This window comes from Clinocottus analis, unplaced genomic scaffold (genome assembly GCF_023055335.1).
Source record: "Clinocottus analis isolate CAN_PGR_092001 unplaced genomic scaffold, fCliAna1.0.p SCAF_20, whole genome shotgun sequence".
NCBI classification, from domain to species: domain Eukaryota; kingdom Metazoa; phylum Chordata; class Actinopteri; order Perciformes; family Cottidae; genus Clinocottus; species Clinocottus analis.
Genome location: NW_027175932.1, coordinates 5,199,277 through 5,224,403, shown reverse-complemented (window position 1 = coordinate 5,224,403; position 25,127 = coordinate 5,199,277). Strand labels below are relative to the sequence as shown.

The 25,127-nt window shown below is 45.2% G+C and overlaps 2 protein-coding genes across 2 annotated transcripts in view; one reads left to right on the top strand and one right to left on the bottom strand.

Annotated features, from left to right (window-relative positions):
- snd1 (staphylococcal nuclease and tudor domain containing 1) overlaps window positions 1-25,127 on the top strand; it is a 158,599-nt gene that overhangs the window by 60,423 nt on the left and 73,049 nt on the right. The window lies entirely within an intron of this gene.
- Window positions 5,221-15,225, bottom strand: lrrc4.1 (leucine rich repeat containing 4.1). Its single transcript, XM_068586406.1, has one exon. The coding sequence runs from the start codon at window positions 13,335-13,337 to the stop codon at window positions 10,473-10,475; it is 2,865 nt and encodes a 954-aa protein (XP_068442507.1). The 5' UTR covers window positions 13,338-15,225; the 3' UTR covers window positions 5,221-10,472.

Here is a 25,127-nt window from a genome sequence, read left to right as displayed (position 1 = left end):
CTTCCAGCTACCTTTTTCTGTCATTCCATTTCTTTACATCCCCCACCAACAAGAGGGAGGCTATCTCAGCGGCTGTGTCAGCGATCAGCATCTCTCCCCAACCCCCCAACACACACACACACACACACACACACACACACACACTTCTTTTTCTATGTTCTCCCAGAGGAGAGTCAGGGGCATAAAGGGAAGAACAAGCCTGGCAAAATCTTTTCAAAAAAACCAACGGGGATTCGGCTCTCAGCTTTGAATTCAGACAGATAAAGCTAATGGCAGAAGTGGGCGACAGGCAGTGAGAGCCGTGTGTGTATATGTGCGCGAGCATGGCTTCAAATGAGGCCAGCTATAGAAATGTAGTTTCTTTAAACCCCTTTGCTGGCTGAATCTCTCTCTGAATGTGCAGGGGTGTATGCAGGGGAAGTTCCAAGAAAGGCTGGCCAGGGCACTGCAGTTTTTTTTATTTATTTTTTTATCCTTCTGGTGCCAGCTGAATTTCAGCTTGCTGCTGTGTAAGTGTGTTCAGATAGGCTAGTGGTGATCAATACTTCGTAGGCCCACAATACATTTCATTATCTCTGGTGGGGGGCTATATGTTAGCGTACCAGACCGTAAAATGCGAACACCTCGACATTCTAACCAGGACTTCAGTACAATGTTGATGGCCTGTCCTCTCTATTGCTGATGGACACCATGGCCTCTGGTGTCTCCGTTTAGCTGACATTCAGCACAACAGTCTCACACACCCACGCACACAGACGGACAAACGCTCGCTTCCTCCAACATTTCCTGTTCCACATTGTTTGGTCTGCCACCCCATAGCAACTCAGTCTCCGCTTTTGGCAAATAATTGACACCCAATCACACATGTATATCTCCCCCCACTCCCCCCCCCCCTCCACACACACACACACACACACACACACACACACATTCACACACAGCGTTATTATCTCCTGAAACAATACTAATAGATGCATGCACTGCTGTGAGCAAACAGTTTGTGCCTCTGCTGCCAACAGAGTGGGAGGGTGAACGCTTGCCAAGTCTCCTCTACCCCGAGCCTCCTCTATTACTCTCCTCTCCTTCTTCCAGTCATTAAACTTGAGCCACCTTTCCTCGTCTTCCCCTTTTCTTCCTTTTTCTTCCCGTCTTTGATCGTATCCCTCTCCTGCTCACACTCTAGACTCATCCCACAAGCTGCATACTTTCCTCGTGTGAAACTCCCACTGGAGCTATACCTCTATAGGGTTTCTGCTTCTCATGTCCCTGTTGCCTGATACAACTCACTTGTGTTCGTTTCCTCTCACTTGTAGCTCTAATCCCTCATGTTTACACTCTTCCAGAGAATCTCCAGCCGAGGCTCGCAACTTGGTTTGAAGTAAATTTTGCAGCAACAACAACAACAAACTTGTAATTGACGGACAGACACGAGGCTGCTTGCACACACACACACACGTCTTTGATGTGTCTTGTCCCTCACTCCAGCTAATTAAACACGACCAGAGTGTCGAGGGGAGAAGAGCAGTATAACTACATGTCTAATTATTGGCTCCCCCGTCGGGCAGGTACTCTTCTATCGGCCGGCGAGGTCGCGCTCAGCTTGAGGCCGCACAGCAGCTCCGATTCAAGTTCTGGGTTTCTAAAATGCCAAACGCTGCCCGGAAACCATTATCACTCAATTAAGCCTTTTTAAAAATAGTATTTCAAATAAATCATCCCTGATGCCCAAACCACTACACATATATAGCTTTAGAAGTGCTGGCACTGAACATGTCACCACTTAACATGAATCTCATCTGAAGGATCTCTCCTGGCTCCTCTTCAGTTTATTTTAATGTTGTTGTCAGAAATGTTTCTTTTTCTTTCTTTTTGCTTTCAATTTATTTTCTTTCGGCCGCCGTAAGTCCTTCCCTGTATGTATACATTTGCACAGTTTAAATGATCTTACATCTTTGTAATTTCATTCTCCGTCTCCAGTCACTGATATTTAAGTTTGTCCCCGTGCAGCTCGAGAGGATCTCACAAAGTTAAAAAGTGTTGTCTAGGTGTCTGACATGAAAAGCAGCTACTGGATTAAAATTCTCTTTGCTTTTTTTTTTTTCCCCAGGATGACATATGCTTTGATCATTTTTTATGCGGAGGTGGCATAGTTAGACTGGCACAGGTTCACCTGCAGTGACTCCTACACAAGCCTTTTCCCACAGACCGCATGCGGTAACACATCTGTATCTCCAGTGCTTTTCCTTCGAGCTGAATCCCATCTGAAGACATGACCAAAAACCCATTTAGACATGAGACGCTAACTCCACTGCACTGCGTATGCAAATGAACATGATTTTGAAACAAATGCATCTCCGACGCCACGCATAAAATACACAAACGGACCACTTCACAGCACTCTTCTTCTCCTCTTTACGCTGAAGTCCAACCGAAATGTATTTGAAGTCGGAATTAAAGGGAAAAAAGGAACAAGCTAAATGTTTACAAACAGTCTGACTGTTTCAGTGCTCCCTCAGATCTGCCAACGAGCCCACATCCTCTTCTGTTAAGTAAGAACTGAATTTTACAAAGCACTTTCGGAGGCGCCATTCATTTAGCATCCATTAAAGCGTGTGTCTGGGACCAGCGCCTCGACCCCGCCTCCTCATGAAAACGGCTCAGGTTTATTTATCCCCCCCCTTGCTGTTCCAAAGTGTATTTTATTCCACTCGGATTAAGCAATTAAACAAAGCTGGAACAATTTCCTAATGCCCTTTTTGCCAAATAATACAAACTCAAGTTGGGTTGGGGGAAAAAAGACTTCACTACCCACAATGCTGGGAGCCATGTCCAATGCTAAAAGAGGTTAGCGATTGATTTTATTTGATCTTTAAAGATCACCGCTGGCCCACCTGCACGCACACGCTTAGGCGCGCGTGGCGGTTTGCTGCAGCGGCTGAATTATTCTGCCGCCGCGTCGAAACTGTCTCAGCCCCGTGGATGCTCTCCGCGGCTCGTCAGGGGCTTTCATCTCGACGCTGCTTTCATGTGCCATTCTGTGCTCCGCGGTGCACGTTTTCTCAGCGAGTCTTTGACATTAGCGCAGCGCTTGTCATCTCGGAGTCCGCTTCGGTGTAAATTCATGAGTCTACAGTTACTACGGAGCGACTTCTGAGCTCTCCCTTAATGTGTCAGATAGGGGCTTCTTATCTATGGCAATCACCTTTTTCAATTCTCCCCTCGCTTGTTCCCCGTTCTCGACCCTTTTCTCTACACTCCTTTTTATTTTGCTTACTTCTCCCTTGACGCGTCCTTTTTTTCAATCTCGCCCTGCCGTCCTCTGCCATCCTAAATCAGGCTGTCATAGATAATGTGGCGCCCTTGCTATCCACCTCAGTTAATTCTCTTCCGCTTGTCTGTCTTTCTCACCTTACTTGAATGTCTTGAGCAATGAGGGAGGCCATTTTATCACCCCAATTCCACCCCTCCACAATCACCAAAATGTTTTACACCCGGATGCATTCTTGTCCTAGAAAAGATGAAATCCCACAAGGCACCCTCTAACCCCTAAACTATTTTTTCCCCCCTTATTGTAACATCGGTCTCCTTGTTTGTAAGAAAGCATCCTTTGTCCTCCCTTCCCTCTTCAGACTGTACATGCAGCATGAACACACATGTATTCTCATCATCGCACTGTGCCATGTGCCTCTTCTCATCCATCTTGTTCTATTGAATAACAGATGCACTGTGTGTCGTGGTTGTTCATGGTCAGCACAGCCTCCCCGTGAAATGCCACAAAAGTTTTATGAGAGACGAGCTGAAATGAGGAGCTTGTGCTTGTTTCACTTACAAATAATGAGGAACAACATGTTAATACAGCCTGAATTAACGGACTGTGTTTACGTATGTTTTGTGAGCGAGCGAGCGAGCGAACGGGGGCTGATCCTGAGCCAGTATCCTTGGTGATGCTGCGCCTGTGATCATGATTTCTCTGCAGGCTGTAAATCTCAACAAAAGCAGTGAAATTAATGGTCAATGGCTGCATTTTTTTCCTTTTGCTCTGTGTGTATGTGCATGCTCGTGTGTGTTTGTGTCTTTTTGTATGTGGCCACACAAAAAACCTCAGCAAACCCCCTTCCTCGTATATATCTTGGTTTTCCCCCGTTTGCTGCTCTCAGTGGACATGATTCATTACGCTCACACATCTCGGCCTCAACTACTGGACGGGATCATAAATGTACGACTTCCTGCTCGCTGGCCTCTAAGAAAACACAGGGATGTTTTTCAGCCGCCAAAAGGGCAATAAACTCTCTCTCAGGGAGTAACACACTTGAGTGGTCCCCCCCTCCCCCACCCTCATTCAGTCTCGGTTTGAGCAACAGAATCAGTGTAAATTTGACCACTGTGTATATCGAATACAATCTGTTGGCATGCACCTGACAGCATTCAACACTGCAGCCTCGACAGCACTGGGCTCTTTGCCAACAGTAATACGGTGATGGAAAGAAGAAGAAAAAAAAAAAAATCTTCTGCTTCTGTTGACCTTAGTTACAGCAAATCATACCACCAGCTGGTCACCGAATATGGCTATTTACATCAGTTTTCACACAGTCAAAGTCAGAAGCACCAGCAAACATCAACTTGATTCCAGCCCACCGACCGCTTTCACACCGTAACCTTCTCTATTTCAAAGAACATGTATATGGAATCTCTATTTTCAGTATGAAAGAGATGATTCCTTTAATTAGCAAAGACGACGTGATTTAAGCCAAAGTAGGGCGAGATGGTATCCCTCCAAACTCGACTCTAAATCTCTCTTTTGTCATAATGAGCACAGTCTTGATCGCTGCATATATGATGTGCTGTCTCTACCTTTTGCCTCTGCGTCCCACTCAGTCCCTTTTTATTTGACATTAGGACCGAACAACTCTCGGGCCCTGACTCATGTTGACTCACAAGGCAGCACGCTCCTAGGCCTGCTTAGAATAGCCTCCTGTCTGCTCCACTAGCACACTGGCTAGTGCTCACACAATGTTCCCTAGCCAACGCACAGTGTAGCACACGCTCCTAGCATACACTAGGCATGCAGGTTCTGCAATCGATCGTTTTGCTACAGTGCGTTAATTATCAATAGGCAATCAATAAAAGCTTTCAAAATACCAGCCCATGAAAAAAAACTGACAGGAGCTATGTTCAGCACATTGATCCTCTGTGAATAATAAAACAGATTTCCAACATGAAAATAATGCAAATCAGATGAAACGACAACATGCAAGCACTTTTTTGCTATTAATGGATTGGAAATCCTAATAATGATGCATGTATCGGGCAGATACATGCAGGCTAAGAAGCACATTTCATCCTTCCAGTGTAAAGGTCCCTCGTGTTCTTGTTCTAATCCATCGTCATGTGCTCTTCTCAAAGATGGTGTAGTGATCCTGAGTGGATGTCAGTGCAGTGGAATTCTGCATGAGTGGAACCAAGGTCCCAAAAATGTGCCATCATATTTCTATAATCTGTTCATTTAGGCTTGACCAAGTACAATTTCAGATTTGTTTTATTTAATTTCTTTGCCAATTGAGCGTTATAGCACACGCTGCGGAGAACAATGTCAAACATAGCCACTTTGACAGAAGTATATTATGTCCCAAAAGTGCACATTCTGGTGTCTCCACTGACATCACTGCTTTAGTTGATAAATGGCTGATGCAATTGAGATTATATTGCCTATTGGTTTTGGTCATTTTAATGAAAAAAAAAACACTTTATTAATGCCAACCTCTGTGCCTGAGTGCATAATAATTTCACAATGAGAGAGAAAAAAAATCTAATTAAGAGATTGCATCAAAATAATTGGGTTTCAAAATTCCCCACAAACCCTTTTTAAAATGAGAATGAGCTCCTTCCTCGTACTGAATTGAAGGGAAGGAGTATTGCTTTTTCTGCTGGTTTAAGGGCTTTGACCTGTTAAATTCTTGATCTCCCTGAAAACCCGTACGCATGCACATGGCCGCACTCTGGCAGTCATCGTCCCTCCAGTTTCATTTGCGCTGACCTCTTGATCCTCCCTTCCTCTCTACCGTCATATTCACCGCTTTCCCTTCCTCAAGTACCCCCAGCGGTCAAGTACATTAATACCATCAGCACTTCTTATCTGCTGCACTGTGCTGTGGTAACATCACACGCTATCCTCTACCCCACCGCCACCGCCACACCCCTCGTGGTGCAGTCCAGGCCATTCACCAATCATGCAAGAGCCATGTTGGCCGGGCTATATATCCCCCATTCCATCTGTAGCTGGCACTCTTGCATCACATTTGCTCTGCATACTCCTTTCCCCGAGTGCCTTTGCTCTCTCACACTCTCGCTGCTTTGCTTTCCCCTCTTGTCGCATCTCTACCACCGCTTCTTTTTCTCTCGTTTTCATTTAATTTGAATCAGATTTGACTATTATGTCCTTTTTATCATCTTGCGTTCCGTTTTGGCGTCCTTCTCCTTCCCTACGTATCCCGTCATCGTGGCCTGATTCCCCCTTCGTACCCTTTCCCTTCACTTTTCATTCTCGTGTCGATTTCTTTTAGTCTCCCAGAAACACTGCTATGTACAATCAATCACCTTATCCAGCCTTGCCATATTTCTCTATGTGTATCTTGTGTATTCCCCGGCTGCCTGCTCTTTGCTTCTTACATCTGCTCCCTTTTTCTAACCCCGTTTTCTGTTTTGGCTAAATTCCTCGCTCTTGCTCGCTCCCTCAAAACTTCTTTCCCGCAATCTGTCATCCTTCCCCTTCCTACTAAAATGTTCTTTCCTCCATCTCAATTTCTATACCACTTTATCTTATTCCTCCTCTGTCTTCCCTCTACCTTCCTCCTCTAACTCTAATATCCCCCTGCCTCTGTGAGCTGCGGGTAAATAGGTGCATCTTGCCTTGCTTCCTCTTTCAAATGGCTTCATGATTGCTAATGAAGCACACAGACAGAAAAAAAAGAAAGAAAGAAAATGACTCAGAGGAGGAAGGGACGGAGGGAAGAAGTGTTTCCCATGGAGACGAGCCCTTCAGTGGCTGCTGAGCTGATTGGCTGATTGATGACCCTGTGGCCATGTTGACTGATTAGTATGACAGAGCCTTTTATAGCACACTGCAGCTTAATATGTGACCACATAGCACAACATGCTTTGGTTTTAAACACTGGTGTTACATAAGCCCCATCCTGCTATACCATACTGAGGCACACAAAGTGCAATATGGCTGACGATAGAATGCCATAACGTGGCGTAATGCTTAATGCAGTGCTTGCATCTGTTCATACAACTGCTCACAATCCATCTAACCCATTTACGCTATCCATTGAGATACAACATACTGAGCCATACTCGTTTGAACTTTCCTCTCACGTTTCCCATTAGAGAGACATTTAGGAAACCGCTGTTTTGGCTTTGCGTAGCTTAGATATAAAAACAATTAGAAGTTAACCACACGATTGGGAGATGAAGGCACGCTGTCTGATATATGAGTCAGCGTGGTGACAAATGGTCAGCATGGAAATGTGTCCGGGTATGAAATAGGTGTGTTTCCGTGTGGTTCTTTTCTCTCGTGCTTTGCCTTTTTATTGGAAGCTGAGCGTAGAGAGGCTCAGGGGACATGAGGGGTGAGAAAGAGTGGTACGTCTTGCCACGAACGTCAGCAAAATCGAACCGTGGACATTGCAGTTATGTGGTATACACCTCACTCATTACCGGGGTACCCCAAAATGGCCATGTTTAATATTAAATTTAGATGCATCATCCTTCTAGAGCAGTTTTTTTCAACTGTTTTGAAAGCCCTGGTGACAATGCAGCAGATTAGTTTCACCCCAATATGATGACAGTTGGTATAGGAATATAAATATATTTTTGGTATAATGACAAAACACTGATGCAGTCATGATCACTTTGTATGTAACCACACCTATATCTGGACCTGTTTAGGGACTAAAATAATGAACTTCTCTTAACATGTCACTGTCTTTCCTTGGCCCCTAAGATTACATACATGCCTCTGAATATGTTTTCAAGAAGACAATTGTAGGCTCTGCTTTTTGATATGATCCGATTTTCTTTTCCAAGCAATATATTTTTCTGCTGCACTGCACACTTTTGGCACCCATGTCTTTACTCCAAACGTGATCTCTACTCATTTGGATTGTCGTATCCATCCCAGCCTTTTTATGTTGCACAATGTTGGATGACATTTAAATTATACATTTACAACAAATGCTGCAACATCTTCTGTTTCCAAGCGTAAGATATCCTCTGAAACAACTACACGTAAAAAAACAAAACCCTTACACAAGATGCTCCCCCTCTTCAGCTGCCCGCTTTAACCTCCATCGCTTACTCTATCTATCTTACACACTCCCTCTTTTTGCTGGACTGTTGCCCTCACATACCCACATATCATTCTCCTCTTCTGACAGCCTCTACTACAGGTTAAGTACATCACAAGCTCTCAGCTAACTGCGGCGCTATTTTTGTGAAGTGCCACGTCAACCCCTCTGTCATTCACATTCAAACATTGTCCTTCTTTATTTTCACTATCTCAAATATTACAATGTGACATTGTTGGAAAAACAAGCAATATATTGTTCTTGTGGCTCTTTTGGGTACTGGCCCTAACGAGGTCTCTTTTTGCATTTTTACATTTCTTTCTGGTATGAGAACTGGTACGTTCAACAACACTACCAGGCGTAAGCTCACTGCAGCTCTGATAATGTCAGAAATCTCTGAGGCTGGTTGTGTTTTTTCATTTGTGTTTTTTTTAATTGTGCAGCTTCATAAGGGTTAATGAGAAGGTACGATCTGGGTTAGGATGTGCTGATTATGGTCCACGCAGCTTGCAATCACTCCCATGGAGTTCTTTTGTAGTATTCTCTTTTTCATCTCTCATCCACATGTTGCCTACTCCAAACATGTTATTCTGTTTTTAACTGATATGTGCTCCCATGGTAGTTCACACCCTTTCTTCTTTTTTTTCTTTTTTTTAACTCTTTTCCCAGTTTTGTCACTAAGTAAGATTTACATCAGCTCCAACACAGCTTTGTCTTCAAAAACAAACCGGCTCACCTGTCTAATACATGCGTCCTAACCATTTCGTATGATGCATGCTATCTCTCTTTGTTAGGCAGAGAATCGGCGGGCTATATTGTGATTGAGAGGGGTGATATTCTTGAAGATGAAAAATGCAGTTAACAGCAAGACCCAAATGCATTTGTCACCATAAAAAGCCCCCATACTGATTGATGATGGCACAACAGCTGGCAATGCAATGAAAAGTGAAATGAGGATCTATATTTTTTGGCAAAGTGCAGGACAGTCTTAACACCCAAACAGTACTTCACCTTAATTTATCACCATTTTCACTCATTAGTAACATGAATAATAATACCATTTTGTAATGTAAAAAATGAGATAGGTAACACAATCGGTTTGCTTTGTTGAACAGCATTATGTAATGAGCATTTCAGTTAACATGAGATGTTGTAGTAGCACTGCTACACTTGTCTGTGGACACACCATTGCTTCATCTTTTCACATCTTAAAAGCATTTTATAGAATTTAAGAAAATTATATACACACTTTTCTTCAGCCACACCTTGATGAAGCACTATGACACTCATTGGTGTGAAATAGAAACTGAACAAACTCTTCTGTTACATATAAACCATATACTACTAATAATAGGTGTTGAGAGATTAAAAAAACACAAAAAACACCATCCATTTCTGCATTGTGATTCATTCTGCTTGAGTCATTCAGCACTCGTAGGGTTAAAGTATAGCTGCAGCGTCTTACTGCAGTGTCTAAAGCATTTGGCGGATCGTTACAGTATACACCAGGAGAGAAAATGAAGAAAAAAACATCTCTTTCTAAGAACTTTTTTTTTTCTTTTCTTCCAAAAATCCTTTTTATTGCATTTATAACATTTGGCACAGTACAAATTCTTGGTGCTTTTACAAGATGAACCTGTAAAGATCGACACTGACCTTTTTTTCTCGGTTTTTGTTAAAGAAAGTCTTCTCAGTATAAATATTTTTTTCTCATCACTGCATTCTCTGTAGCATGGTGTAAAAATCACACAGAATGCCCCCTTTTAAAACAAGACTACCCTCATTTGTCAAAGTCAAGACAGCATCTTAAACAACTCATTGTTTTAAATAGAAGTTACAAGTTAGAAAATAGTTTCAATTTCTTTTTAATATATGTTTCTCTATCACCAGCCCATGGTAGTTTCAATTTGTCCATATATATATTTATTTATAAGCATGTACAACAAGAAATCATCAGTCTTTTTAAGTTTGCACTCTGTACAAAAAAGTAGTTCCTGTCCTTTTTTCGTTGTGCATTCTATTGCATGAGTTTATGAGGAAATGACGAAGGGGCGAGGGAAAAGAGTGGGTGGGAGCTAGGAACCTAGGTGAAGGAGTGGGAGCCTTTTGGGGGGGGGGGGGTCTTTTTTAAATCTGAGTCTCCTGCACCTTCTCCTTGGTGTGAGTTTTAATGGCAAAGGGCTCAGCCATTGCTGTGATGGTGCTGGGCAAGGTTCGAGGCAAAGAGTTCCCAACATTGTTGTCTGTCCATTTAGCCCCATGGCCAGTTGGTTTATAGGTGTTATATTTGGGCTTCATGGTGCTGTACTCCACTTTATGAGGGCTGTAGTCCACTTTGTGGGGGCTGTAATCAAGTTTAGGTCTCTGAGTGTGTGGACTGAAGTCAGACTTGTAGGCGCTGTAATCCGCTTTGTGGGGACTGAAGTCGGTCTTGAAGGCGCTGTAATCAGCTGCAGTCATATGGGAGGTGTAAGGGTCCCTGGGGTTGTAGGTACTGTCCGTTTTAGATCTCTGGGCATTGTAGTCTGTTTTGGGTTTGGGTTGAGTGCTGTAGTCAGGTTTAAATGGGCTGTATTCAGGTTTAGGTCTTGGATGAGTGCCAAAGTCTGGCTTGAATGGACTGTATTCAGCCTTAGGTTTATGCTGTGTGTTGTACTCTGATTTTAATGGGCTGTAGTCATGTTTAGGTTTTGGTTGGGTGCTGTAATCTCGTTTAAATGGGCTGAGGTCTGTTTTCTGCCGTGGATGAGTACCATAATCTGGTTTGAACGGGCTGTAATCTGGTTTTGTTTTTGGGTTAGTGCCAAAATCTGGTTTGAATGGGCTGTATTCTGCTTTAGGTTTGTGAGTGCTGTAGTCCTGTCTAAATTGGCTGTAGTCAGGCTTTGGTCTATGAAGGCTAAAATCTGGTGTCGATTTATGAGTGCTGTAATCCGGGATGTATTTGTGGCTGCTGAAGTCCATATTTGGCTTGTAAGTGGTATACTCAGCCTTAGGCTTATGAAGGGTGAAATCGGGCTGGGGTTTGTATTCAATCTTGGGTTTGTGAAAGCCATAGTCAGTCTTGTGGCTAATAAAGTCCAGTTTGTGTATGCTGTTATGGTCCCGGATTTCAGGCAACGTGAGAGACGTCTCTTGAGCTGCAGACGCTGGCGGCGGAAGATCTTCCTCATCCACCTGGATAATCTCCACAGTGCGAGCAGCTGCCACTGTGCTCCTCTGCTGGTGGCGCTTTCTCAATTTATAGAAGGCGATGAGCATCACTGCAGCCATCAGTGTCACTGCTACAAAGCAACCTATTATAATCTTAGTGGTCTTCATCACTTCATCCAGGCTAGGGCCAGATCTCCCTGGTTTGCTAGTTGCACCTTGGAGTCCTGGCGCCACAGATGTCTTCGCTGCACCTGGAGGGCTGTTAGTGCTTTGCAGTAGCACAGTTGGCGTAGAGATGAAGACTGGCTGAAAGACAGAAGGGGAGGCAGTTGTAGTCGTTGTCCCTTGGCCTACCCCTCCGCCTCCAGGTACCCCGGCCCCTGCTGCAGCAGCTGTAGTTGTGGTGGTTCTAGGTTTGGGCATCTCAGTGGTTGGCCCCAAAACCTCCACAGTCACTGTGGTAAAGTAACTCAAGTTGGATGTGTTAAGCTCAGCTGCACTCACATTGAGGTAGGCCGAGGCATTGGAGTTCCCCGCTGCATTGGACACCATGCAGGTATAAGTGCCTGTGTCTACTGCCAGGACATTTGAGAAATTAAGGGTACCATCATTCAGGATCGATATTCTCGGGTGACTGGAGGCATGTGTCAAGATAGTTCCATTGGGTAGGAGCCACCGGACTGAAGACATTGAAGCTGTGCGGCAACGAATCTCAGCCACTCTCCCTGCTGAAATGTTCAGGTCCCTTGGTGCATCAGCAATGAATGGTGCAGAACATTGGGTTGCAGCACCCTCACCTCGCTCCACCTCAACCAGCTGTCGCCCTTTCATGCTGACAGGTGAGTGGCAACGTCCACAGCAAGTTGAGTTAGTAGGGATGAACTCCCTTAGCCAACGTGCTAACCATACAGCCTCACAGCCACAGTTCCAAGGATTATGGTGGAGATGGAGTTCCACCAGGTACCTGAGCGGGGAGAACAGATCATGTGGCACAGCGCTCAGATTGTTATGGGCAAGATTAAGTTCCACCAATGAAGATAGTTCATCAAAACCATTTCGCTCTATCACTGTGATTTGTGAGTTCATCACCCATAGCTTTTTCAGTGAGCGCAGACCTTTGAAAGAGCCTGGCTTTATCTCTGGAAAGTGATTTTCGGAGATCTCCAGCTCCTCCAGGCCCTTGAGGGGACTTAGGTTTGGCATTTCCCCCCTTATGTTGCACATGCCCAGGTTGAGGTATTTGAGGTTTTGTAGGCCCTCAAAAGCTCCTTCTGAGATGTACTCCAGTTTCCGTAATTCTCCCAGGTCCAATCGCATGAGGGAGGGCACCCGGTTGAAGGCGTAGGAGGGAATACTTTCAATGGGGTTGTTCCTCAGCCATAGTTCTCTTAGTTTAGACAGATACTCAAAGGCCCCACTGGGCACCACTGTCAACCGGTTGTCAAATAGCTCCAATGTGTTGAGGCTGGTGAGTCCATTAAACGCGCCCACCTCAATCTGCCGTATGGCATTTCGCCCAAGCTGGAGCACCTCGAGGTGGTGCAGGTGGCGGAAGGAGTCAGCCTGCACCGCCTCGATGGCGTTTTCCATCAGATTGAGGTGTCGCGTGTTGGCAGGAATGCCGGGTGGCACACGGGTGAGGCCACGTCGAGTGCACACCACCTTCCCCTGCTGATTACTACAGGAACATTGTGGTGGGCAGCCCTGGGGTCCCTGAGACACCGCCGCCCCCGCCAAGGCCAGGGAGGCGTTGCTCCACGCTTGCGCCATCAGGAAGACTACACAGAGCAGGGCGGCTTTCCTGGCACGATGCACAGCTACCCGCCCCAGGAGACTCATGATGTGGCACGTTCATAATTCAGCATCATCTGGGGGGGGGAGGGATGGGGGTATTTGGGGTGGTGTTTGGGGGACTTTGGGAATTAGGAAAGTAGCTGGTTGGCTGGTTGTAGTGTTACGGTGACCAGAGCAAAGAAGTCAAGGGAACTGAAGAGGACAGGGGGACAATAAGGATTTTGGGTGCTTGGTAAGGGGCAAGAGGGCTTGACCTATCCTCAATGAAGCAATCTTTTTAACTGTTCAGGGGTAGAAGAAGAAGGGAGGGTGGAGAGGGCTGGCTTTTCTGAAACGTGTGCATGAGTAGGACATGATGATAAATTAACCAACCAAAAGCCGTATTACAATACAGAAGGTAGGGTTACAAATTGATGCAAAGAGGGGTTGAAACACTAGACACCTACCTCAAGTTATTATTACAGGTCCTTGCACTGTGATATATAGTTTCCCTCCTGTTTGCAATCAGAAACAGCGGTGGTATTCACACCAGATGTATGTATATCCCAAGAGCAGCAAATAAAGCCTCTTTTATATTTGCTCTGTCAAAAATGGTATCAATGCCAAAGAGCTTAACCACGACGAGCCCTTTTGTAAATCCACACATCCAAAGAGAAAGGTTCAAAAGGCCCTTTTGTGAATGTTTTTTCCCTCCCTTTTCTTGTTAAGAAAAAAAGAAAAAAAAGAATAGCAGATAGGAATCCAGTCAGGCTCCGAAAGCAGCAGTGCTCCCTTGCTCGCTTCTTGCTGTCGGCTCCTCTTCTCTTGCTTGTCCTTGGAATCCGACAGTTGATCCCCCTGCTAGACACCTTACCCAGGTCTCCATAGCACAGGCAACAACACAAACACGCGCACAATTATTATTTTTTGTCCACCAAAAGCCAAGACCGAAAGGACAAAAAGAGGGTGGGAGGTGGGGGTCGGATTGAAGAAGGTTGAATGGAAATTCCACAGTCCTCTCAAATGTTCTTTGCCTTTTGTTTGCGATGGTTTGGAGGTGAGGTTGACAAGCCAGGAGAAGGGGGGTGGGGGGCGACAACAGACCCCCTCCTCTCTGTATTCCTCTGTTCACTTTTTAGTGGTCAATCAGTTGGTCGGTTGGTCAGTCTGACAGCCCTTCTCCCTCTCTCGCTCTCTTTCCCTTGCTCCCCCTTTCAATGTGGCGTCGTGTCCACTTGATTTTTCTTTCTTTTTTTTCTTTTCTTCGCCTTCTTCCTCCAGGAGTGCTCGGCGGTGGTTGAAAAGAATACGCGACTCAAACTGGCTTCATTAGCTTCTTCTTCCTCTTCTTAACTAGCCAGACGCTCCAGCCTCAGCAGCAGCGGTGGCGAAAAGCAGCGATTGCAAACGCACACACACCATCCCTGCGAAGCACACAGCAGCAGCAGTAGTGAGCACACACAGCAGCAGCTGCAGCCTGCCTCCCTTGCACTTCCCAATAATCCGTCAATTTCTTCAGAGGGGGAGTGGGGTGGGGGATGGAAGGGGGTGCTGGGAGGAGTGGGGGTGTTGAAGCTGGGTTGATCGAGGTGGGTTAGAGGGAGGAGGGGTGGTGCGCAGTTTCTCCTTCCTCGCCGGCTTGTTTCTTTTTTCTTCTTGTTTTCCAATTCTTTTTTTTTTTTTCTTCTTTCTCCCTTCCCTCCTCGTGGTGATCAGCACTCCCTCTCTAATGCAGCGTCCGACGAGGGAGAGGAGCAAGATAGGGTAGGCGAGCGCTGGGTGAGCGCGCGGCTTACAGGCGTGACGTTAACAGTAGCGTCGATGTGGAAAGGATCCGTTGTAGCAGCAAAAGAGAGAGCTTGCGCCGGCTTGGATATTGCTCGCGCTCTCTCTCGTGCGCTCTCTCTCATGCGCGCTGTCTCTCTCTCTCATGCGGTCTCTCTCTCTCTCTCTCTCTCTCTCTCTCTCTCTCTCTCTCTCTCTCTCTCTCTCTCTCTCTCTCTGTCTCTCTCTCTCTGCCTGCCTCCCTCCTGCTCTCTCTGCAGTGTCCTGAGGTAGTTGGATGAGCTCAAAGCACTCAGACCTTTTTAGAGATCTACCTCTTCAAAAACCAGTTTGCTCCTGCTGTCCTCTGCTCCCTTTTTAAAAAAAAAAAATGCTCACAGTCTCTTATTCTGTGGCTTTGTGTGGCTTAGAGGAATAGACGGATTGTCCGAGCGAAAGGCAGAGATGGACCGTGGCATCCCCACAGCAACCATATTTTAACCCACTCCTCCCCTTGTATGAATCCAGCCATTCCAACAAGTCTGACAAACATTTCCAGTATTACTGTGGTGGCAACAGCAGGCAGACAGGACACTGTTTGTCTCCCTCTTCCTCCTGTCTCTCTCATAACACTATCTCTCTTTCTTTCCCTTCTCTGTTCTCTCGCTCTCTGTCTTTGATTCTCTTTATCTTTTGCGCTCTCTTTACGTTTATTCCCTCAGTATAAAATAAAGGAACATGAATGGACTGCTGACGCATTCTGCTTGGAGTAGTGCTTTGTTTTGTGCATTAACTCATTACATTACATGTCATTTAGCTGACTCTTTTTTTCAAAGAGACTTAAAATGTTGCTCAATACACCCTAGACACAGCAACGGGGAGCAATTAGGGGTTAAGTGTCTTGCTCAAGGACACAACAACATGGACAAGCGGAGCTGGGACTGGAACCACCGACCCTCTGATTGAAAGATGGGCATGCTAACCACTGAGCCACACTCACCAGCCTCTCCACCCTCACCCTCCTAAGCGTCTATACTTCTCACTGCTCACTCTTTGTCCGTCACTATGTCACTCTTTATATACAATCTCCTACAAGTTGTCAGGGCATTAAGTGAGATTTAAGCCATATCCATTTTCAATCTTGATTCAGTGCAATGGAACTCATAGTTTAGATTGTTTAGACATTGATTAGATTACGTTATTAATACCATTTATCAGATGGAGAGGCTGACAATCAAACCGTGACGGGAACCAAGTGCAGCATGACCCTTTCATCATGCATGCCTTTGCAGGTAGTTAGAGCGCTCTAAACAGGCAGGCCTTAACCCTCAATTTGAGCACAAACTGTCGCTTCAGGAAGCACGCAGCCATAAAGGTCATGTTCAGGAAAGCGAACAGGAGAAAACAAGACATGCTTTACCTTCCTGCCGCAGGAGAAGAGGCAAAACCAACCCCCCTCCTGTCCCATCAACCCCTCCATTGCCATTAAACTAGGAAGCAGTGTGGGTAATTGATGCTTGGTAAAGCTAGCGGTGACGGTGCTGATGTGTGTGTGTGTGTGTGTGTGTGTCTGAGTGTCAAAGAGAGAGAGTGAGAGTGGATAGAGAAAGCACGCCAGCTCAAAAAGGTCACACTGCCTGTAGCGCAGTACGTTATTCCCACCGGCACAGGAGTATAGAGCCAACTCCTATATTATACATATACACACACAGACTTTCTCCTTGACTTCAGTTAAATGCGAATGGGCTTCTATGAAGCTCATGCAACAGCAAAGGCAGCAGCCACAGGAGTATAAGGAGGGGGGGGTTCCTTTGTTAAGACAGAGAGGCGACTTCCTTTAGTTGCCACAGGGATTCCCTAGCACCGCGGCCATGTGGAGGCTCCTATAAAAGGCGTGCTGCACTGCTGCATCTCCGTCACTGCATTCTCCCAACAAGTGAAACATGAGATAATGTGGGCATGGGTCCCGGCAGGCGTTCAAGAGCAGTTCAGCACAAATGCAGCCTGCGGGGCTAATGTGCTGCTCAAACATCAATCATTGATCTGTTGTCCGTTAAGCCAACTGCAAATGAGGGCGTGTTGTTCTCTGTGTGATTATTGATGACGAAAAAAACGCAGAGCATAGAACAGTTTGCTTACTGGCACCGTAAGCTTTATTTGTGTGTCAGATGGTGCCTGTGCTGTGCCTGTAGGTGTGGGTGTGCCACCATTTGATGAGCAAGTGACCCAGAATGAGTGCAGGTTGGTGTTTTACCCACCCAGCACAGTACATCCCAGACTACTATCTAACCAAAATTCTCCATTGACCCGTAACCTGACTAGCGCTGCCAGGACAGCTCTCTCTCTCTCTCTCTCTCTCTCTCTCTCTCTCTCTCTCTCTCTCTCTCTCTCTCTCTCTCTCTCCCCCCCCTGTTGGCGCCCGCCCCGTCTATTTCTCTTTTTTCCTCTCTTTTCTATTCTCACTCTATTTTTCCCCTTGTCAGTGGACACTCTGCTCTCTCACTACTGATGGTGCATGGGTCATGGCCTGCCAAACTCCGTAATGCTCCACTGACCAAAAGTGGTCAACCACTTGCTTTATAGTTTGATCCTGGCCCGGAATGGTCGACATTGCTTGATGGTCAGCCAAACTCTGTGATCAGAGCATGGTTTTCCCATGGTCCAGCATGTGCACAGTGCCCTGAAACTGGCAAGGAGGTGAAACCAGATAAAAGCCTTTCGCCAAGCCAGTGGCCTTTCCAAGTTGAATCTGATTTGGTGGTTCAGGTCAACGCAAAGAAATGTATAGCCCTGGCTAAACGGCTTGACTTTGAGTGTCTTTCGAGGTTTATATTCTGCCAGCACAAACATACACTGGCTTGACAAGAAGCGTGCTGTCAGGCCTCACTTCCAGGACTTGCTGACCGATGGCGGCTGATGAGCTGTCAGAAATGCGGGACCTTCACGCTTTCATGCCAGCCACATGCTCCTGCCGTGCGACCCCTGTCCTCTCCCGCCTCACTAGAGGCTCTGTGGAGCCACCCCCCACGCACGAGGCCAGAAGGGCACTGGGTGTAGTTCGGGGGTACTGCGAGACCTACTTTGGTGTGGCTTGTCCGCCAGCGTGTTCGAGGGGGTATATGCAAACGTTACAGAGCCCATCCCCTGGGGTGAGTGCTCGCGAATCTGGGCTGCGGCCAGTCACATGTAGGTCAGCAGCCTGGGTCTGTTTGCATGTGTGTGCTTGTCACTGGCTCCATTCGGGTGAATGGCCTGCAGTATAGCATAACAGCAATGACAATCAAGAGTTTAGGAGTGTGCAGTTTGAATGATAGATCTAATGATAATGTCATTGCTTCTGCCATTGCTGGGATCAAAGATTTACAGTAGAGGCCCTGAGGCAAGCATATGGCTTTCTGTTTGTGTGCGTTTGTGAGGCAGAGAGAGAGATTTCGTTTTCAAGGAGACAAGAGGCACACTATTTTTGGGCTTGTCTTGACTTTTGAGAACTATGACACATTTTCGTGTGTGTGTGTGTGTGTGTGTGTGTGTGTGTGTGTGTGTGTGTGTGTAAGTCTCCAGTAATGTCAGTGGCTGTTTGCCCACACTGTCAAATGATTTTTCAGGCCACCGTACTTAAACATGTGTACACACACACCCCAAAGTCTACGACGCTGACCTTGAGGCAAAGGACCCGCTTCTAGACACTTCCTTTCCCATTTTCATTTCAATTTCCAGGAATTAATTCTGCAAGAGATTATGTATCTCTCACACACACTCACACACACACACACACACACACACACACACACACACACACACACACACACACACTATCAGTGTCCCAGTAAAGGCTTAAACTGCTCGGTGGGGATTTTTCCTGTTTATCACATTTCTCATCACATACACACACTCTGGCGCACACGCACACAGCGACACACACCAATCATATGCCAGCGTATCAAGAGATTATAATAGCCAATACGGTATATTAGTGGCTTCCGTAAGCCCAGGTTGGATGAGTTGATTTCTTTCATCCCCGTTACCTGCTCGGTCCTGCTCGTCTGCTTTCACTGACCTTGTTCGGTCTCCACTCAATGCAGCGTGCATATATTGATAACATTTTCAGCAATACCCTACATTGAACATTCATTTCAATTAATGCATTGAGATGGCACTTTTATTGAGATGCAAGGTTAGGTTCCCCTATCTATGACACGACTATGCTTTATATGCTTGCGATGTTTAGTTCTCGGTTGTTCTTTTTCGTCTTTTCTTAAACTATCCCTATTCTTGACTTGTCCATTGCCCCATTCATTTGTTTTTTTCTTTCCCTCCTCCTTTTTGCATTTTTATTCCACTGCCCTTGTTCTTTCCCAGTTATTTGTTTTCCTATTTTTTCCTAACTCTGTCCTTCTCTTAACTTCTACTTCTTTCAGTGTTCCGCTACTCTACTATTTGCAGGCAGTCCCAATTTAATTGTGTTTGCTCATACAGCATATGTTTTTGTATGGGAGTTGGTGTATGCCATCTCAAATAGGGGCAGTTTAAGGTCAAGGCAACTGAGGGCACATAGTAAAAGATGAGTGTTTTCACTCTTTTTCTTTTTTTTTCTTCTTCTATCCTGTGTTATTCAGCATTTGAGCTTCGCTAGCAGCCATTGTCTCCAGACTAATGGGCTTTATTATGTCGAGCTGTGTTCATACGGGCTGCCAGAGCAGGGATTAGCCCTAGCGCCGTGTTAGCTGGAAGCAGAAGAAAGATACAAGTAGGTTAGCACTGTTAACCCAATCAGCATGAGCCAAGATAGCTAGATAGGAGGAGATCTTCATGCCTATTTGGAAATAGGGATTTGGCCATGATGAATTCACATTTTAAACCTTGCCAATCACCAATTACTGCCACATTCATTTTTAAGAATTGAGTTTTTAATTAAGATTACAGTATACTGTACATCATTTTGAAGAGTGTGTGATACAATGCGTTATGCTGAACCCACCATATGCTAATGTTCCTCATGTCTGGCCTTGGCCACGTCATTGGTCAGCTGGCCTCATTGGGATTCATGGAGCATCCCTGTATGTGCGTTCATCACAATGTTGCCTTGCCAACTGCCAGGCCGTAGGAAATGGATGTCTCTTTCTCAGAGCAATGTGAAGGTAAAAACATAGTAATTCACCGCTGAGAGAGCAACTAAATCTTCTCGACTTTTAGCTCCTTTAGAGCAGAGATGCCGTCTTCATTCAGTGCCACCCCTCTCGCTCCTTCTTTTGCTTTCATGTGCTCCTGGCTCTGTCAAAACAAAAATCTTAACCAGTGAGTTGTTACTCTGCCACATTATATGACATTAGTCCCATTTTGGGCTCTTACATTACCTCTACTCGTCTCTGTTTACTTCATTGTTTGTGCCGGATCAAAAAGGATTCAAAACTGTGATCTATTGTGCACTCTAACAAATGCTTTAGCTCATCTTTCGTTGATAATGGTACTTTCGCTTTATTTAATGACAAGTCTGAAAAGTCTGCTGCTAGAGGTTATTGGATCAAACGTGCATCCCTTAGTTTGTCTGTTAACTCCATAGCTTCCACTATTGACATGAATTGAAGCCTGCAAGGTTATCTTTAACCACCACGCCATCGTCACCTCCTCCCGGGTCATTTTTCATACTCCAAGTGGCCACCTTTCTTTCGTCTCCCACTATGATGCCCTGACCTTCAACTATCCTCCCTATACTCACAGCCACAATTACCTTCTTAACAGTGTTTTTTCTCTGAAGCTGGTAATCCCAGAATCTCCATCAAGCTCCATGTAGGGGAGGATTAGCCATACTGAGGCCTGTCACTGCACAGACCCAGGGATGGGAGAGAAGAATGAAACGGCTTTTCATCTTTTCAAACCCACATGTCCACGCCCAGATTACGCCAGCACTGTCCAGCAGATCGAGATTCTGTGTGTGTGTGTGCACATGACAATAATCTTTGTTTTCCACCACCACATTTGTGTGTTTGTAAGCCATTTCATCTATCTCGCTGTGTATTTTGCCTTGTGCCAGATATCTTTAGTGGACACCCCACCGCATGGAGAACTGCTCTCCAATGTTAGAAAGCTGACAGGGGGGAGTGAACGGAGCGTTTTTCTAATATGTTTTCAATTTGGATTTCATTACTGATAGTTCCCTGTTTACCTTATCTGTGTTCAAATGAACTATCTTCTCCCCAAATGTGTACATAATAACGAGAAAAACACACACAGTCAAGTAGTTATAAAGGGTCTTTGTTGTAACATCAACATTTTAGTTCCAGGGAAGCAGTGGGAGTTTGTGTGTGTGTGTGTGTGTGTGTGTGTACTGGAGATTTATTTTTGTGTCCATTCCTCTAATACGAGTATTCACCTCCCAGCCAGTTATTTTTCCTGTGTAATATCCGCTGTCTCTCTGCCTCCATCGCTTTCCCATACTGGGGGATTTGAGAAGCCAAGCTAAGTGTGTCTAATCTATGAGCGCAGCCAGCACAGCGTCAAATGTTCAGTGCCGATGTACCTGCAGCCTCCAACAATACAACACTTCGGCAGCTGTCCACCCAAGCAGGTAGAGGACAAAGCCGGAGAGGGAGGGCTAAAGGTTGAGAAACAGACACCGGAGTGGATGTCGACAATATTGCTAAGCGACCGTGGACTTGAAGGTAGGAAGTAATGTGAGGAAAAAGTATACATTTAGGTGAAGGAGAGAGCCAAGTGAAATGGAACAGGGATATGGGTCATAGGAAACCCCTCTCCCTTAACTCCATGCGCTGCAACCTTGCTTAAATGTGTGGGTTATTTTTTTGTAGCAGTGCAATCACAAATACCGTAGGCTACGGCTGGCGGCCAGCAGGGTCCCGGCTATGAAAGGAAGGTAAAGGGGGGGTGAAAGCAGCATGCAGCACTTTCTAAATTGAAGTCAATAACACAGCAGTCCATTCTCTCTGAGCCAGTCCACCCACACAGTCCGCTTACAGTCACTAAGGACAGCTGAGGGTTGGTTGTCGATTGAGTTCTCCAAAGTACCACTACGCATGCCAACATGTGCTGGTGGGTGAAAACACAAGAGTGGGGAAACGGTGGTGTCAGCTAAGAGGGGAGTGGCACCATGCTGTACAAGTCGACTATATTGAATATTAGGTCGTAGAAGTGATCTAGAATGGGGGGAGAATGGGAAATGCCGTGTGCCTTTATTCTACATCAAGCTGCTTTGCTCGTATTTTGCCTCTAATCCTTTTTTGCATGTTAGCACTTCTGCATAGCTTTGGGGATTAACACTGGTATGGCTAGCCTGCCCTGAGCAATGGGAAAGGAAATTAGGGACTGGTAGAGGGCAGACATCCGGCTGACATGAGATTGCCTGTGTGTTGATGCATGTGCTGTAAACTTACACACTTTGCATGCAATTCTGATGACGACTACGTAACGGTTGCTGGTACATCCGCACAGCATGGAACAGGCATGATTTGTTTGAGAGCTAGCACTTTTTCCTTACTTTTGCTGAGCAGAACGCAAACAAAAAAAAAGCCAATCGGCTGCAGTTTTGATACTGTGTTCCCAGTAGTGTTCTGACAGGCGTATTTGTGTGTTGTGCGTTTCACAGGAAAATGCAATTTTATGATAAAAACCCATTTACGGCTATGCTTCAGTTCTCGAGGTGGTAGGATTTTAAGTGCCCGTATATAAATGCCACTTTTTTTGTATTTGCGCAAGAGAATAACTGTGAGTGGCAGATCGTCCTCAAGATGGATTCCTAACTGCACTATCCCCAACGTCAAATTGTTTCTGCTCTCTTAGACCCGTATCTGGGGAAAAGCATTGCACACAGTCACATATGGTCATACTCAGATACATGTCTGTGGTTTTATAATGCAGTGAAATTTTTACTTTTTACATGATATCAAGGGGATTGATTAAATGAGCCGTGAAGCCCTCCATAGGGCTCTTGAACGTTTTACAAATACACATGGACGAATTCCACCTCTTTTCCACAATGCTTACATATATGGCTGTCTACATTTAGCAGCTACATTAAGTGTGACCTATATAGCTCAGCTACATTATGTATCTTGTCAGTTTGTTCTTTGTTATTCTGCCATTGTTTGCTTGAAGTAATTTTAAAGACCTCTGTTGCACGCATGCCACTGACTACAATCCTCCGACTGGCACCAGTGTGGGTCACTTGAACTGTAGTCGGGGTGGACATCCTGACGCACATTGTTTGACATCCTGCTGAAAATCTATCGCTGTATTTCAGAACTAGATTTCGCGAAAGAAAAGTTCCAAAGATATAAGCCGTCAATTTTAGCTTCTTTGGGGGAAAATTGGAACAAGGACAAATTCTGAATCAGCAGGTCACTTTTAAAAATTGAAAATCAGCTAAAAAGAGTCCTGTCATAACGTATGGGAGCCGCCTGTAATATCTGAGCAAGGAAATCTTTATTACGAACTGTTTTTGCTTCAGTACTGCCCATGTGTTCTCGGTCCATTACTCAACTCGTTGCTCTAGTAGAGACAAGTATCTCAAGTTTTGCTCAATTTTCTGCTAAAGGGTGACTCAAATGTTTCATTCAGGTGGTTTTTGTTTTTTGTTTAACAAACCGTTTTCATTTCAATATGCACCGTCTCGACGCTCGTCTTCAAGTGCTGCCATTTGTTTGTTTTTTCTTGTTGCCTATTACCCTTCTGCCATCCATTTATTTAGCAGCTCAGCTGTGCACTGCAATAAAAGACTGGAAATTGATGAAACCACTAAGACACATTGCTTCAAATGTTCTTTTGAGGAAACAATTGATTACTCACCTTATTCACTCAGCAGAAGCGCCACGAGACAACAGCCTTCAGACAAGAATGGCACATATCATTTTACTTCTTAAAATGTGCCTCGTTGGGTATTCAAGCAGTAAGTCAGGACAGCGTGAGTGCAGAGCTGGCCACGGGATTATTGTGGCTTGTTACTCCGTGGTGGTAGTGCGGTGTCGGCCGTTGCCTGTGGCCACATTGTTGGAATTGAATTTGAAGTGTGTGTGTGTGTGTGTTTGTGTGTGTGTGCTCTGCTGCCTGTTTTTGAAGTGACCGTTATCCATCCTATTTGGAGCTGTCATATCACACACCTGGTGGTTTTAAAAGCTCTTCTGCAGAAAAAGGCTTTTTTTTTCCCAAGCCAAATGTGTCAGGAAACAATCGTTTGTGGTCCGCTGTGGATGTGTGCCCGTTCAATAGAATTCATCCGAAGTATGAGCACGTTTCAACACACACTTGTGCTGTCTTTTTCATTGCAAAACTCCTGTCATTATTTTGTACATTATCCTGCTGGATTACACTCAAATAGACACCCGGTTGTTGCTCAGATGCTGTAGTAGACAAGATCGCGTGTTTCCATAGTGACACTACTTGCCAAAGATGGTGACGGCGGTAGCTTGAGGAACATTTTTACCTGAATTATAAGCAACAAAAGTCAATTAGTGCCTTCACCACGCCGATAAACCCAAATTACAGTAACTAGTGACATCACTTGGCTTCAGGAAGTCATTTTTGTTCATGTGCCCTCGACTCGGCCCTCTTGCCTCCTGTTTCCATTGTATGGTATTGCTTTGGAACGTATCGAGCTGTGAATGAGCCATGTTTTGCGCACACACTTCACAATCCCGCTCGAGGTGTTCACAAGCAAAAGGAAGGAACGGTTAATTGTGCTGCGGCTTTGACATGAGCTTTGGCCCTGAAGGTGCCTTTTTAAAAGGGATAACGCAGTACTGGCATTGTCGACTGATTCATGACTCACTCATTGCTCTCCATATTCTCCGAGATCCCAGCTGTGGAGCAATTTCATCTGATGTAATGTATGTAATTTAAAAGCTTTTACTTGAATTCATCTGTTCACACATTTTCTGTTTCTGTCCCATAGATAGATTATTACTGTGTGAAATTAAAACTATACCTTGATATGAATTTTGTGTCGTACAGTCCAGCCGCCCTGTGTGTGATGAATGAATAGCTAAATTAAACTTTGCTTCTTTTATTATTTTTCCCCCTCTGTACCTTTTGAGCTGATTTTCCAGTCAGAGCATGTCCTCTCTGAGGTAGTGCTGATTAACA

Excerpts from the sequence above, each read along its gene's own strand:
- lrrc4.1 (XM_068586406.1), bottom strand. The coding sequence starts at position 13,337 with ATGAGTCTCCTGGGGCGGGTAGCTGTGCATCGTGCCAGGAAAGCCGCC.